Source organism: Triturus cristatus, chromosome 3_1 (assembly GCF_964204655.1).
Source record: "Triturus cristatus chromosome 3_1, aTriCri1.1, whole genome shotgun sequence".
NCBI lineage: Eukaryota > Metazoa > Chordata > Amphibia > Caudata > Salamandridae > Triturus > Triturus cristatus.
In genome coordinates this window covers 922,767,669-922,780,920 of record NC_140583.1, presented here as the reverse complement: position 1 = coordinate 922,780,920, position 13,252 = coordinate 922,767,669, and the positions used below count along the sequence as shown (strand labels likewise).

Sequence of the window (13,252 nt, the reverse complement as noted above, 5' to 3'; positions counted from 1 at the left end):
AGAACCGTAGACTATAGCGCGTCATAAACCGCTCCCTATGGTCACGCTGAACCTTGGCTGTTCAAGGCAGCAGGTTTTAAAGATTGACTGCGTGTCGCCACATATATACTCTGACATTTAGAAATGCACTTATGACTCAGCTGGTTTCTTCTTTTTCCGTAATAATTCTGAGGCAGAAATGCTCACTTTAGACCCCTTGCAATGTCAAAGTAGAAAATGTCTCATTAATGTAGCTGTTTTTTTAATCAGTTTTGACATTTCTCAGTGAGATAAGGGTATTGCGCGTCCTGTTTGGATATAGAGCAAATGTTAATCAGCAGACGGAGATTTTAAAAAGAGCTGCGTTTATAATCACCTTAAATTGTGTTTCCAGTTTGTCTGCGTGGGAGGAAGCGCCAACCGAATGAAAGCCTTTGCTCGGTTCATTCACAAGGAACTTGGCTTTGAGGGCGACGAGAACGACATTGATGACATCTGTGCTGGGACGGATAGATACTGTATGTACAAGGCGGGGCCCGTGCTCGCAATCAGCGTAAGTATTAACCAGGAAAAAAGTGTTGCGGGTCTTAAACATCATGAACTGTGAAAAAGAAAAATGTTGAGCAAAATATGATCTGACGTCGGTAACTCCTGCTCCTCACACGTGTAAATGATGAGCTTCTGAGAGATGGACTGCTTTCAATTATTCAATACTTCTCCATATACGCTGCACATTTGATTATTTTATAACTCGGCGCAAGACAGAATAATACATTGACCGTTTGAGACCGGTTTACAGGGCAAACTATACCGTCATCAGAGCGAATCTGCTGTAGGTGTCACATTTGTATGATGTTCACGTTGGGAGGAGAGTCCCTGCACTAGACCTCTGCGCCATTTAGTCCTTCTTTGCTGTTTTTATGACTGGCCTTGTTTTCTCGGCTGTGACCTCGACGACCTGAGCCAGAGTGCAACAAGGCTGTATGTGACAGTCGTTTGAGAGAGATAGAGAGTGCGTGTGGTGTTATGCGAGTGAGAGACACTTATGCGAGTGAGAGACAGTTTGTGGAGGGAAGGGTCTTGTGCTGATTGTATAAATCTTACATTAATGTCTCCCTCCTCTAAGAAGTTCACAATGGTACAACCCACTATGCTGTCATGTTAAATTCAATGTCGGAATGGTACCCAGACGCAAGTAACATGGTCATATCAGCAGAAGCTAGGTAAGCCATGTATAAACTGGGCAGCTAGAGTCCCTTCTAATTGGTTTGCCAAATAATATTTACACAAGATATTATAATCTGTACTTTTTGCACATATATTGCAATGTGTTGATGCACAGCAAGTGACACAGATGTATTCCTATTCAGCCACGGTTACAGCTGAGAGATGTCATCAGCAGGAAGCCTTCTGCCTACATCTGACTTCCGGTTGGCAAGAACAAAGGATCCTCTCACAGTAGTCACCTTCCGGGAACTGGCTGTTGAATGGCTAATGAAATGACCTACTGCTGGTCACTGCACAATAGGTCCTCTTTCTGGACTCCACATCAAATAGACACCTCTCACCTAAGGAAGAAGCGCATTCACTTCAAAAGAGTAATGGCTGTTTGCAAGTTTTTAACTGTAACCGTATATATCCAGAACTCATCTCACTGTCATTTCAAAATACAAGCACCAAAATCCATTAAATGGCTTGGCAAACACTTTTCTAAAATGTAACAAAATTAGCTTTAGAAACATACTTGTAAAAAGCATTGGCAAAGCCAAATACATCTCTCCCTTTTAATGCAGGTTCGAGCTTTTGACTAAGCCAATGTTTGTCTGTAAATTATTGTTTTAAAAAGGTTAAAAAAAAACATTTCCCAATGGTGAAGGAAATGCATACGTGTTTATTGGTATCTAAAAAATGCACATTAAATGTAATGTTTTCTTTTCAATCTTTATGGATGGCTTGGTTTATTTTTTAAATACTTTTCGCTCCTGAATATCTGAACAGAATTAAAAAGAATAAGGAAATGTCAGAATGAAAATGCTGTCCAAGGTATAATTTGCTGCGCACAGGATTCAGCCATTTGGTTCTCTGTAATAGGTCAGAGAGCAGATTTAAGGGCCTCCAAGAGAAGTGCCTACTAAGTACACCTTCTGCTTCATAGGCCAGTTGAGTTAGCCCAGCAGGTGGCCATTCTCCCAGTGCTGTAAAAGCCTTTGTGTGCCAAAGCTTCTGCTTTCAAGCCATAGTTGGAATACAAAATATATGAATGAACAACAATCCTTAAACCATATTCTTCAGCCTCACCCCAGGCAAAAGTATTTCTCTTGCTATGCCCTAAGTTGGCAGGGTATGCCCAGAAGTGGATCCCTTGCTCGCTGTGCCTGGCTGATGAGGGGTGGCCGAAACCTGCCCCAGAATGCTTGTTTCTGGTCCAGGGAAGATCTGGCTTATCAGTTCGTGCTGGACTGTTCCAATGAGGAACAGGGTCAAGACTGATTTGCATATGGCTGGGTCTGAACTGGGGTGGCAAAGTGAGCTAAAGAACAGTGATGGATTCAACCCAGAGCTGTGGCTAGGGGTGAGTGTCTGAAACGTTTCAGCACTCCGTCCATCATATCTTTGTGTTTGCTATGCTTTTAGAGACCAGCTGGGAGCTCTGAGGAGTAGCACAGTGCAGGAGTGTCAGATATTTAAGGGAGGTGGGAAAGGAAGCAGCGAACAAAGGGAAGAGCTTGAAAACACATGCACTCTCATGGAGTGCTGAATGAAAAATAAAAAGTAGTTCCCTAAATGTGAACAGTGGAAGGATACAACAAAAAGCAAGCCATCCAATAAGAAACCAGCAAATGGGGGTGACAATAAAGACAAACAATAGTAATCAATAGGGGGTCTGTAAGCCCACTGTAAGTTCACAATATGTTTTTTGCAATCACACAGCTTTCATCTTCTGGTAGGCAAGATCTAAAAATGACATATTTTAATTATTACACTTAGATGCAGTTCTGCACATGCTGAATGTTTGAGACATTAATGCCCCAACTTATTAAAAATGGATGCCTATCTTAATATAATTGTGCTGCATCCCACAAGTTCCCCATAAACATATGACATAGCCCATGGACACAACTATATGTTTAGGGTCTATGCAAAGCCTATGGCCTCTTTGTTGGTGCCAAAGAAAATTACATAATTAGGTGGTTGATCTTTGAATAATTCAAATAATGTTAAAAGAATTTAAAAGCACTTTACTACTTGGATGCATAACAGTTGTGTATGTGTTAGAGGGTTTAGCTCATGACTATCATCAAAAGAAAACATTAAACAAACCTCGTTTTAGCTTTTGGACTGAGTGGTAAAAGAGAGCAAACAGTCATGGTCGTCATATCAGTACATTGCAGTATTATATTTTTTTATGCTGCAGTGGAACAGGTGAACGTCTCGACTAAGGGAAAAAATGTGTAAATCCAGTGATAAAATTTTCTGGGGTAAGCAGGAATATGCACTCAATTTCAGTGTCAAAACATATGAACATTGTAAATAAATTCAGAGAAGGAGATTACAAGGAATAAATCAATAAAGGCAATTCAAACTCGTTTCCAAAACATACATTACTTTGAACTGCAGCTCAATGCATGCAAAATGCTAAAGATTCTTTTTGAGTGCCTATCGCCGCTTTCTCGAAATGTGGTGCCAAATATGTTGTCTGGATAGGTGTCGGCCCAATACGCTGACATATAATGTGCTCCATTATTCCCACTACTTGTGTATGCCAAAAGCAGCAGAGTTGTTACTGATGGGGAGACCTAGAACACATATCCTCCAAGGCCCATACTCGATTGTGACTCAGACCTTAGAGTTTGGCAGACAGGATACTCCATCACAAACATGATTCATGTCCCATCCGCTCATTATAAATGTATTATACCCAGGGCAAGTGGAATTATTCAATTTGCTGCTGCAGCATATTCCAGATAATTATGAAGTAATTGCAGTTGCCACATAATCCATCATCTGCTGTGTAATCTGCAGATTTTAACCCACATAAATTTCTAGCTCAAACATATCAAACACTACTAAAACACAACAGCATGGGCTGATGCGCAGCTTAAGGCCCTTTGCACAGGTTGACTGGTCATCTGTCAGTTGCTTATTACTGTATTTGGGTGTGAGACTGGTACTAATATGGTGAAAACCATTGCCCAGGTAGTGTTAATGTGTGAAAATGAAGTAATACTATCACAAAATGTGCTGTATTACACAGTATAATTTGGATTTTCTAGCCACATAATTTAGTAAACCCTGCCACATAATTTAGTCCTCCCCTGCTGCCTAATTCCAGTGGCACAGGTTATACACTACAGCCCTTGTAATACGGCAGACGGGATATCTGCCACGTTTGTGACAGAGTATCCCATCCAACAATCTCTAAATAAGGTCCTTAGCCTTTGGTTACTTATGTTAATCTCAGCTGATTATTCAATGCATCCTTCCTTTAACTGTTTGAGGCAAGGTTTTTTTTACTTCTGTCTATGTATTGGTATGAAAATAAGCACAGCCAACATAGCCAATTTATTAACTTGGTACTACACTATTGCCAAAAAATGACTGCCAACTACAGCTGTTTCCTGATCACATGCATTTCTCACAAGAGCCAGCTGCGAGGAGCGTGGTGTGGTGTATGATACAAGTTAAAAATGACCTATGAGGGATGTGAGTGTCTCCCCAACTATAGAGTAAAAATATGACTGCCTTTTAGGGGGACCAAGCACCCTTACCAAGTATAACTTCAACCTAAAGGGAGCAACTACTCTTCCTTGCTTTATTCTAACCACAGTAAGGATGTGGGATGTATAGTTCACCTTCCCTCATGTATCCCTAAGTAGCTATCTATATGTATGAGTTATCAAATAGTGCATACCTAGTTGAGGGCAATGAAGCACTGCACGTTTTGGCCGTGATGGAAGATGATACAAAATCATCCACATCTAATGGGAATGTACATCTTTGAATTCCAATGTTACTTTACATTTCACATATTTACATTCTAGGTTTAAATCTGTTTGAATTTTTATGAAACAGCAACACAGAGTTACTCCTCACCTAAATCCAGAGGCCTGTGAGGTAAAATAAGAACACTGAGTAATTAAAGGCAGGAAATGGAGGCAATATGCGTTCTACCACCACTGTTAACTTCTCCATGCTAAGGAGCCCTCTAAGTTTATGCTGCCGATCCAGCCTCCTTGGTGTGTCATTGGTGCCCCACTTAGACAGTATTACTTGTTTCACCACGCAGAGGGCAAGGGTAATAGCTCGGCCCCTGGCAGACCGTAAGGGGTATGTTAGTGCAGAGCGCTGGCCCAACACAATGTAGCTGGGGAACCTGGGTAGGTCAGTGACCTGCATCTCATTAATGTCCGTTAGTACGTCCGTCCAATATTGTTGTAGTTTGGGGCAGTGGCAAAGAATGTGCGTCAGTGTACCTATGTGACGCACTGCCTCCAACAGCCATCCTCCCCGCCTGGCTTCCATGTGCCTTGTATCCAACCCTCCAGTCACAACTGTTTGTCCATATTGAACCTGGCAGCAATATTTATGAAATTACCCCGTATCGCAGCTTTCAGTGTGTCCCGTAGGAGGGCGCTGGAGGTTTCGGGTGTGTCGTTGGTGTTGAGAAAGGCATGGATTGTGTCATGTATTTCAGTGACAGTGGATTAGGGTGTCAGTAACCAGTGATTGAGGTGACAGTTGTATATCTTAGGTGCAATGTCTGTCACGTAAAACGTAATGAAGACGGGTGAATGATCAGAAAGAGCAGCAATGCCACTGTCCGCTGCTGTAACATCTGCAGTAAAGTGTGGTAAAGTAAAGAAGGGGTCTATCCTGGCATAGGTTTGGTGAGCCATTGAAACAAATGTATAGTCTTTAACCGTCTTGTGTTGCAAGCACCACACGTCTATTAGCTCCATGTCCCTCAACTACTGAAGGCCTGTAGCAGTGAATGCCCCGTCTGCCCCATTCTCTGGGCTGATCTATACATGAGGGCATCCTGGACCAGATGAAAGTCTCCTCCCACTAGGGTGTCTGCAATGGGGATGGCCATCACCCGGCCCATGGCCTTCAATAAAAAGGCTTCCTGATGATCATCTGGGGCTTTTGTGTTAACTAGTGTGTAGGTGTATGTGTTCTTTGTAATGCATAGGGCAAGCAATTTACCTGGTATCGCTGCTTGTGTCTGTGTGACTCGGCCCGGGAAGTGTGTAGCCAATAGTGCTGGCGCACCTGCTCATTTTCCTGTGCCAGAAGAAAAGTATTGGCGATCAAACCACCAGCATTGTAAGCATTTCCAGTATGCCTTAAGAAGGTCGGTTTCTTGAAAGAGGCAATTATCACATTTGGAGTCTCTAAGCAGGGAGAGGAGCACCAGGCACTTCACCAGAGCATTGAGGCCCCGGAACTTTAAACTGAGTATCTTAACCATGCGGTGGATGACATCCTATAGGTCAATGAGGTGGGGACTGGTCAAACAATGACACTGTCTGCCCAGCACATTTGTCTAGACATCCTCGTTTGGAGTTTGAGTATCTATGCATGAGCTGTCGAGTAGTGGATGAGAGGGAAAAAGACAAAGTGGTACAACTGGGACATTTCTTCTTCTGGAAACCCTTTAAACTGTGTGAAAGGGGTCCATGTCAACAGCGGTTGGACATCTGTGTCGAGCTGGACATGAAATCAGAGCGCCGCCACTTGAAATAGAAGCATCAATTAAGAGGCGATGGTACTGCCAGGGTTGTTAAGTCTGTGCTAGGGATAAGGATCCTTAGGCCGAATGTCCATCAATTAGGGCGTAGATAGCACAGTCTATTGTTAGTTGTTGTCAGAGTCTAACATGCTGTTTCGGCATTGTAGTTGGCATATCAAGGCCTTTCTTTCTTTGCGGCTTTCCACTTCTGTAGGTTTGGCAAAGGGTTTTTCACTGATATTAGGGGGTGTTGCGATTTGGTGGGGGAATGAGGTGGGTCAAGTGGCTAGGGTTACTGGTTCTCCTCCCCTTGAGGTATCTCAAAGCCTAATATAGCATGCTCTTCTTCCAGCGTGCAGACAACATGGGTCTCCTTGTTCCAGGCAAAGATAAGCCAGAAATGTTGCCTCCACTTGTACTAGATCCCTTTGTCTTGTAGAAATGCTGTGGTCTGGTGAAGCGCTCTACAGTGCTGCAGCATTATTGTTGGCAGCTTTGTGCGTAATCTCATTTTGAACTTGTACGGCCACCGTGATGATTTCTTTCTGTTGGTAGTATTGCAGGTGGGTCAGGATATCTTGAGGCATGCCTAGGGACTTAGCGGGATGAGCCGCTCTGTGGGTGCGATTAAACAAAATTGCCTTCCTCTTGGCTAACGTATCAGACAGGGGAGTTCTGTGACGTCGTGGCTACTCTGGCACCATCTTGGAGCCCCCCCACATGTTTACATTTTAAGGCACAGGGCAATTAAGTGATTGACCAAGAATTACCCAATTTTCAGTTAAGTTCCAAGTGCCTGAGTCAAACCCAAGTCATTATATGCCAAACTCAGCAAAAGCATCTAAAAAATGGCTGCCACAGAAAATAAAGCAGCCTTTTTTCTTCAGCATCTTTTTCAGATGTTTTTGTTTATGCTTTAGTACAATGTGTGTGACGTCTGTAAGTAATGAGTCTGCCCAATCCACGATTCATACAAAAGTCAAAACTATTGGCTTTGTCAATACTTGCTTATAGATGGAAATACAGATCCTTCTCTTCTTTTTTTTTTTTTTTTTTTTTTTTTTTAATTTTTATTTTTATTGGTGGAATCACAAACGCAGAATAAAGGAGTTAGGATACACAGATCGCATTGAATAAGTAATCCATTCCAGGGACAACTACAGGCTTAGACTGGTTTATCATCTTAGCCATGGTAGTTACCTTACTGTGAATACCCAACCAGATTCTAGATTACACTAACGACTTAATGAACCCTATACCTCATAGTCTCTTACTAGCCTTTAGAAAGCCTCTGTGTAATTTTTGCCTATTATCTCATTCAATAGACTCCTGTTTGTTCTTCTGTGTAAATATTCAGCTTCCATTACCATTACCCCACATTCTCCTCTAGTGCCCTTTCTTAGGTAGTGATGTTGGCTTCCCTGCCAACCATGTTTTCCTTTATTTTGGTTGTGAAAGCCTGGTCCCACTTAAACATCCCAACTCAACAATCTGTTCTTTTTAACTGCTTGAGAGGTAAGAGGAAAGAAAACAATCAAAATTTAACCTCATTACTGTTGAACCAATTCTGCTACACAATAACTACCTGACAACTAAAATTGAGTTTAATAAGGTTTAATTATAAAATCAAAAACGGATTGATATAAATCAGTCTTAACATCACGGTATAGAAATATAGGAAAAACAGAATTAGTCCAAATCTCCTGAAGAGATTTACCCTATATAACAAAAAGCATACAACTAATTCAGTTATAGCAATGCAAATGACTAGGAGAAAGAATTGAACGTAAAATTGCATCAGTTGATTTTCAAAGGTAAGCATGAGCAATGGACAGACCTAAACTAAGAAGCATTAAATAAGAACGTATAATGGAAAGGTGTCCGCTGTCAAAGTAGAAGAAACTCCAACTAAAGGGAATGTAGCCCAAAGCCACGCAAAGCAGAAGAAGAGTTTTGAACCTCCTGAAATCCTAAGATGTCTCTGTGTCCCTCTTTAAGTTACATCATAAAATGTTAATTCCATCTAAGGTAAATCACATGAACAACTCCAGTAACTTTCCACAATTCTAGCACAAATTGGCTATTGACCTCACCTTTCGATAAGCTGCTACTTCGTTGGCCCTTGGCCATTCTGTCACGTGGTCGCTAGGGACATTGTCGACATCTCTAAGTTAGCATGAGCCCGGTAGCTATGATGCTGCTTTTGCGCACAATACTACATGTCTTTATTTTTGCGAGACTCTGTTTATGCCTTTCACATGAGAACTCTCTGCTGTGCTCGTTCTCTGACTGTTCCTGGAGTTTAGTCTGAACATTGTGAGCAAGGTCGATAAACATTGCCTCATGTTATTCTGTTCTGGTCAGGCCCAAGCACTTAGAAAAAACATACCAATGCAGCTGTTTTTGCTGGAGACTCGTACTTTGATATTATGGGGATGCATGTTTAGGTGACACCCACTTGGAGAGGGAGCATTCCAGGGAGAAGAGCAGCCCACAACTGTGATGTAGAAATATAATCTATGGCTTGAGGTATGGGGTCAGCTGACAAAGCAGAGAGATCTTTATTATATAATAAATACTACTGCATACCAAGGGGAGGGTGGTTAGGCCTTATAGTCCTACATCCACTACCTTTATAAAATGGCATCTCCCTTTATGATATATGGCCTTGCTGCAATTATAACTATTGATATTCTGTATTTTGCTGCTGGTTGGGGCACGTATACTGCATTTTAGAGCAAGTTAGTTAAAATAAATATTTTAAACTATCTTTGTGTCTCTGTCAGATCTTATTGTGGACAAGTACGAGAGTGTGAGCGAAAAGGTGTGTCTTGTTACCGTGATTCCTGAGAGATCCGGGATTGTTGTGTTCTGGGGTGTCTAATCATAGGTTTCTCCGTTTGTGAGTAGGAGAGCGAGTGAGACGCTATAACTAGTCGGTCTTGGGCTTGTGGGCACTAAGGTGGTAGGAAGGCTTAGCTCCTATACACCAAGGTCCTATAATCTTGCGCATAGTTCTGTGTATGTGCAGAATCCCTGCGACAATTCTTCTCCTCCGCCTTGGTAACTCGCCTCCTTGCTCATTACTGTGTTTTTCCTTGCTAAATCCATCTTCACATACCTCGCTATCTCTCTGAAACACAACCTCTTCCTTTACTAATTAATGAAGCTTTGTCTGCACCTGCAATAGAAAAAAAAATACAAGCAAATACATGCTACATTGGAAGTTAAATATGAATTAGATGTTATGTTTTAACATGAGCTTGTGCTAAAACTTTTCTCGAGGACTAATATCATGTCAGCTTAATAGTGCTCAGGGTTATAAATGCATGCACATTTCTAAACACATAGAAAATGCAGTTTCTTAATGCATGAATAAATTGCAAAAGATTATAAAAACTGTTATTTCGAAGTACACCAATATCAATATAATTTCTTGTTACACATAAATAAATGCCTAAACATTAGTCTACACATACACTTTAATCAGCTTCACAATAAGACCCGTCTAAACTTTAATGTATTTTAAAATATAAATATATAAGTGCAAAACTTTTATTAGTCACATTTCTAAGCACTACATTTATAAGTCTCACTAGGTTTTGTGTGGAATACTTTAAATATACAATACTCCATCTTTTCTTAGTAATATTAGTCACACAGTATATATTTGAGTGCTGACTACACGGGATTGTAGTGCACTCAGAAGGTATCTAAGGACAGGATCAAAATTAAGCTGTTCTATGGTCCATCTGCTTAGCTTCACAGGCAGGAGAAGTTAGGTCTGATCCGGTGCCAGCCGGTCTCAGTCTACCATGTGATGCTTGGACTCTTTGGATTCTGGTTGTTACCATTCATAGTGCACTGAAAATTTAGGAACATGCAGATAACTGTCTTAGACCTAAGGTCCAAGGGTTTAATCCCACCAAGGCTAACTCAGCATTTCATCTTTCTGAAGTTGATAAATAGAATACCATTAAATTAATAGTAACACATTATTTACAACTCATTGGATTCTCAATAATTGTGGTGTAAAGTTCCAGCGGCACGAAGTAGCTAGTATTATAACTATAAGCAGGTTGTGTTTCATGATGGGTAAGGGAATTTTGAATGCATCAGAATCTGTCTAGTTACAGATACTTGCTGTCTTGCCCTTTAGGTCTTTACACCAGAACAAGGGCAGCGAAACACCTTAAAAGTGGAAACGGAGTATACGTGGAATTGTTGTTTTAGTTGCACCCAACCGAGTTTGACTTCAGTTAGGGAGGTGTCATGTAGGTTTGTTTGATTTGAGGTTTTATGATTTATGGAGACTTCCTGTTTATCCGTCTGAGGTTATGTGGTTGCATATTCGAATTAGTTCCCAATTGTCCATATTGGTGTTGTAACCAGGGGGGAGATTTAAGGGGCCTTAAGTTCTTGAATGACATAAGAAAATGAAATTTTCTGTCAAAGTCAGGTTTATCATTATTTTAGATCCATTTCATCATATGCTGATGGTGACATTTGGGTAATGGTTCTTACCATAAGTGTGTTTTAGTGATTTGGGAGGCAGGGAATGGTTTGCAAAATGTATCGTGCCATGCTTGGGCCTCTGTCATGTAGAATACCATGTTTCAATAGCCTTATCTTAGGTCAGAGAGTGGCCTATTGTCAAGATTTCCAGGTGTTTCTTTACCAGTAGGAATGTGGACTTTTCCATAGAATTTTTTGAGTTCTCAGCTTTAGTGGGTACTTGATCTCAAAATGGTGGTAATTGTGCCTGAATCCAAAGGATCCATGTGGTTGAGGGCAGGGAGAGGGATGAGCTTATTGGGGTATTTTCAGGGATATCTATTCTGGTCCCCAATATGATTAATTTTTCTTATCTCAGGACAAATTCTGATTTTGTATTATGTCCTAAACATTTTCATCAGTTGTTGCATTTTTTAGATAATAGGAGTCCCATTTATCCTAATTCATTAGTGCTGCCGGGATGAACTGCCGATCAAGGTACCCTTACACGGCGACAGTAGTCTGTATGACAGTCTTGTTTTGGTAGGAGCAAACTCTAGCAGTAAAATTTCTTCTTCCATCTGTATTAACCTGATATCATGGATATTAATGTGACTATTAATATAAAGGTGAAACATATAAATAAAACATATTCCTCAGCAAAAGGGCTAGAATATTAAAGCGTTATTCTTTCTCTTTCATACCAGAGCAGAATTGTTGACTCAAATTAAATTATGAATACATTTAGTGGCTGAATGATTTTTACAATATTGCATTATGTTCCTTGCAATTAAAAATATGAACATAAGCTGCAAATGCTCTCATAATGATTGCCATAATTCTTCTGTCAACAGCATGGAATGGGAATTCCTTCTATTTCCATTATGCTTCATGAACTTATCAAGTTACTTCACCATGCAAAATGTCGAGATGTTATGATTATACGAATTGGCACATCTGGAGGAATAGGTAAGCTTGTATTTTACGATTATGTCAGACAAGTGCTATAATGAGCAAATATTTATCTTCTTTATACCAAGAAAGGTTACAGCCAACAACTAGTAAAGTAAGCACTGTTATGTTATACCTGAAGATCAAAGGGGCATATTTAGGAGAGCTTTGCATCGCGCAACGTGGTACATGCAAGATGCAATCCTTTAAATCAGATTTATGAAGCCATGAAAAGCCACTTTGAATGGCTTCAAAAATCTGGAGTAAGGCAACACAGCGCAAATCGCTGTGTTGCCGTGCTCTAAACAAGGGAGTCGATCCTTGGACGTTGCAGAGGGTGTTCCCATGGTTTTTGATGCATCCCATATTTACAAGGACTTGTAAATTTTGGGAATGTGTCAAAAAGATACACCTCCCTGCTTTCTAAAGCACACATAGAAAGAGGAAAAAGCCACTCAGGATTGTATTTGTGCTCTTTCCTGCTCAAAAAACAATCCTGCCAACAACACAGACACTGCCCCATGGTGCAAGGGTGGCTGCGTTAGCACTAGGTTGCCAAATGGGCTGGAAAGGACAAGAATTTGCCATATTGCATAAATACAGCACATTCCTGCCCTTCCCCTGTGATGCTGGGCAGTGCAGCAAGGTGACTTGCTACACTTTACTGCACCACAAGTTTCATAAATATGGCACTATGTTTTTTTTTAATGTAAAATGCCCAAAATTATATTTAAAAAAAAAAACTATGGGCCATATTTATGAAGTTTGTGGCGCAGGACAGTGCAGCAAGTCACCTTGCTGCACAGAGAAAAGGCAGGATTGTGCCTTATTTATCCAATATGGCGCATACCTGGCCTGTCCCCCTTTGCTGGTGCCATTTTGGCAGCCTACCGCCAACGCAAGCACCCGTTCACCATGGCGCAAGGGGGCCTCTGTTATAGGCAGGATTGTTTTTGTGCAGGAAGGAGCACCTTCCTGCACAAAAGCAGTCCTGAGAGTCTTTTTCCTCTTTCTATGTGTGCTGCAGAATGCACTCCCTTGTGTAGAATGCATATTTCCAAAATTTCACACAACACAGAGGAGCAAGTGAAGTTG

At 41.0% G+C, this 13,252-nt stretch overlaps 1 protein-coding gene across 2 annotated transcripts in view; it reads left to right on the top strand.

The window, feature by feature from the left end:
• UPP2 (uridine phosphorylase 2) overlaps positions 1 to 13,252 on the top strand; it is a 120,569-nt gene that overhangs the window by 44,843 nt on the left and 62,474 nt on the right. Inside the window, exons 3-4 of one of the 2 annotated variants that reach the window (XM_085646413.1) lie at positions 374 to 532; positions 12,061 to 12,175. In XM_085646413.1, the coding sequence (XP_085502539.1) occupies positions 374 to 532; positions 12,061 to 12,175 (274 nt within the window). The remainder of the gene's footprint in view (positions 1 to 373; positions 533 to 12,060; positions 12,176 to 13,252) is intronic. The other variant, XM_085646414.1, reaches the window with a different exon arrangement.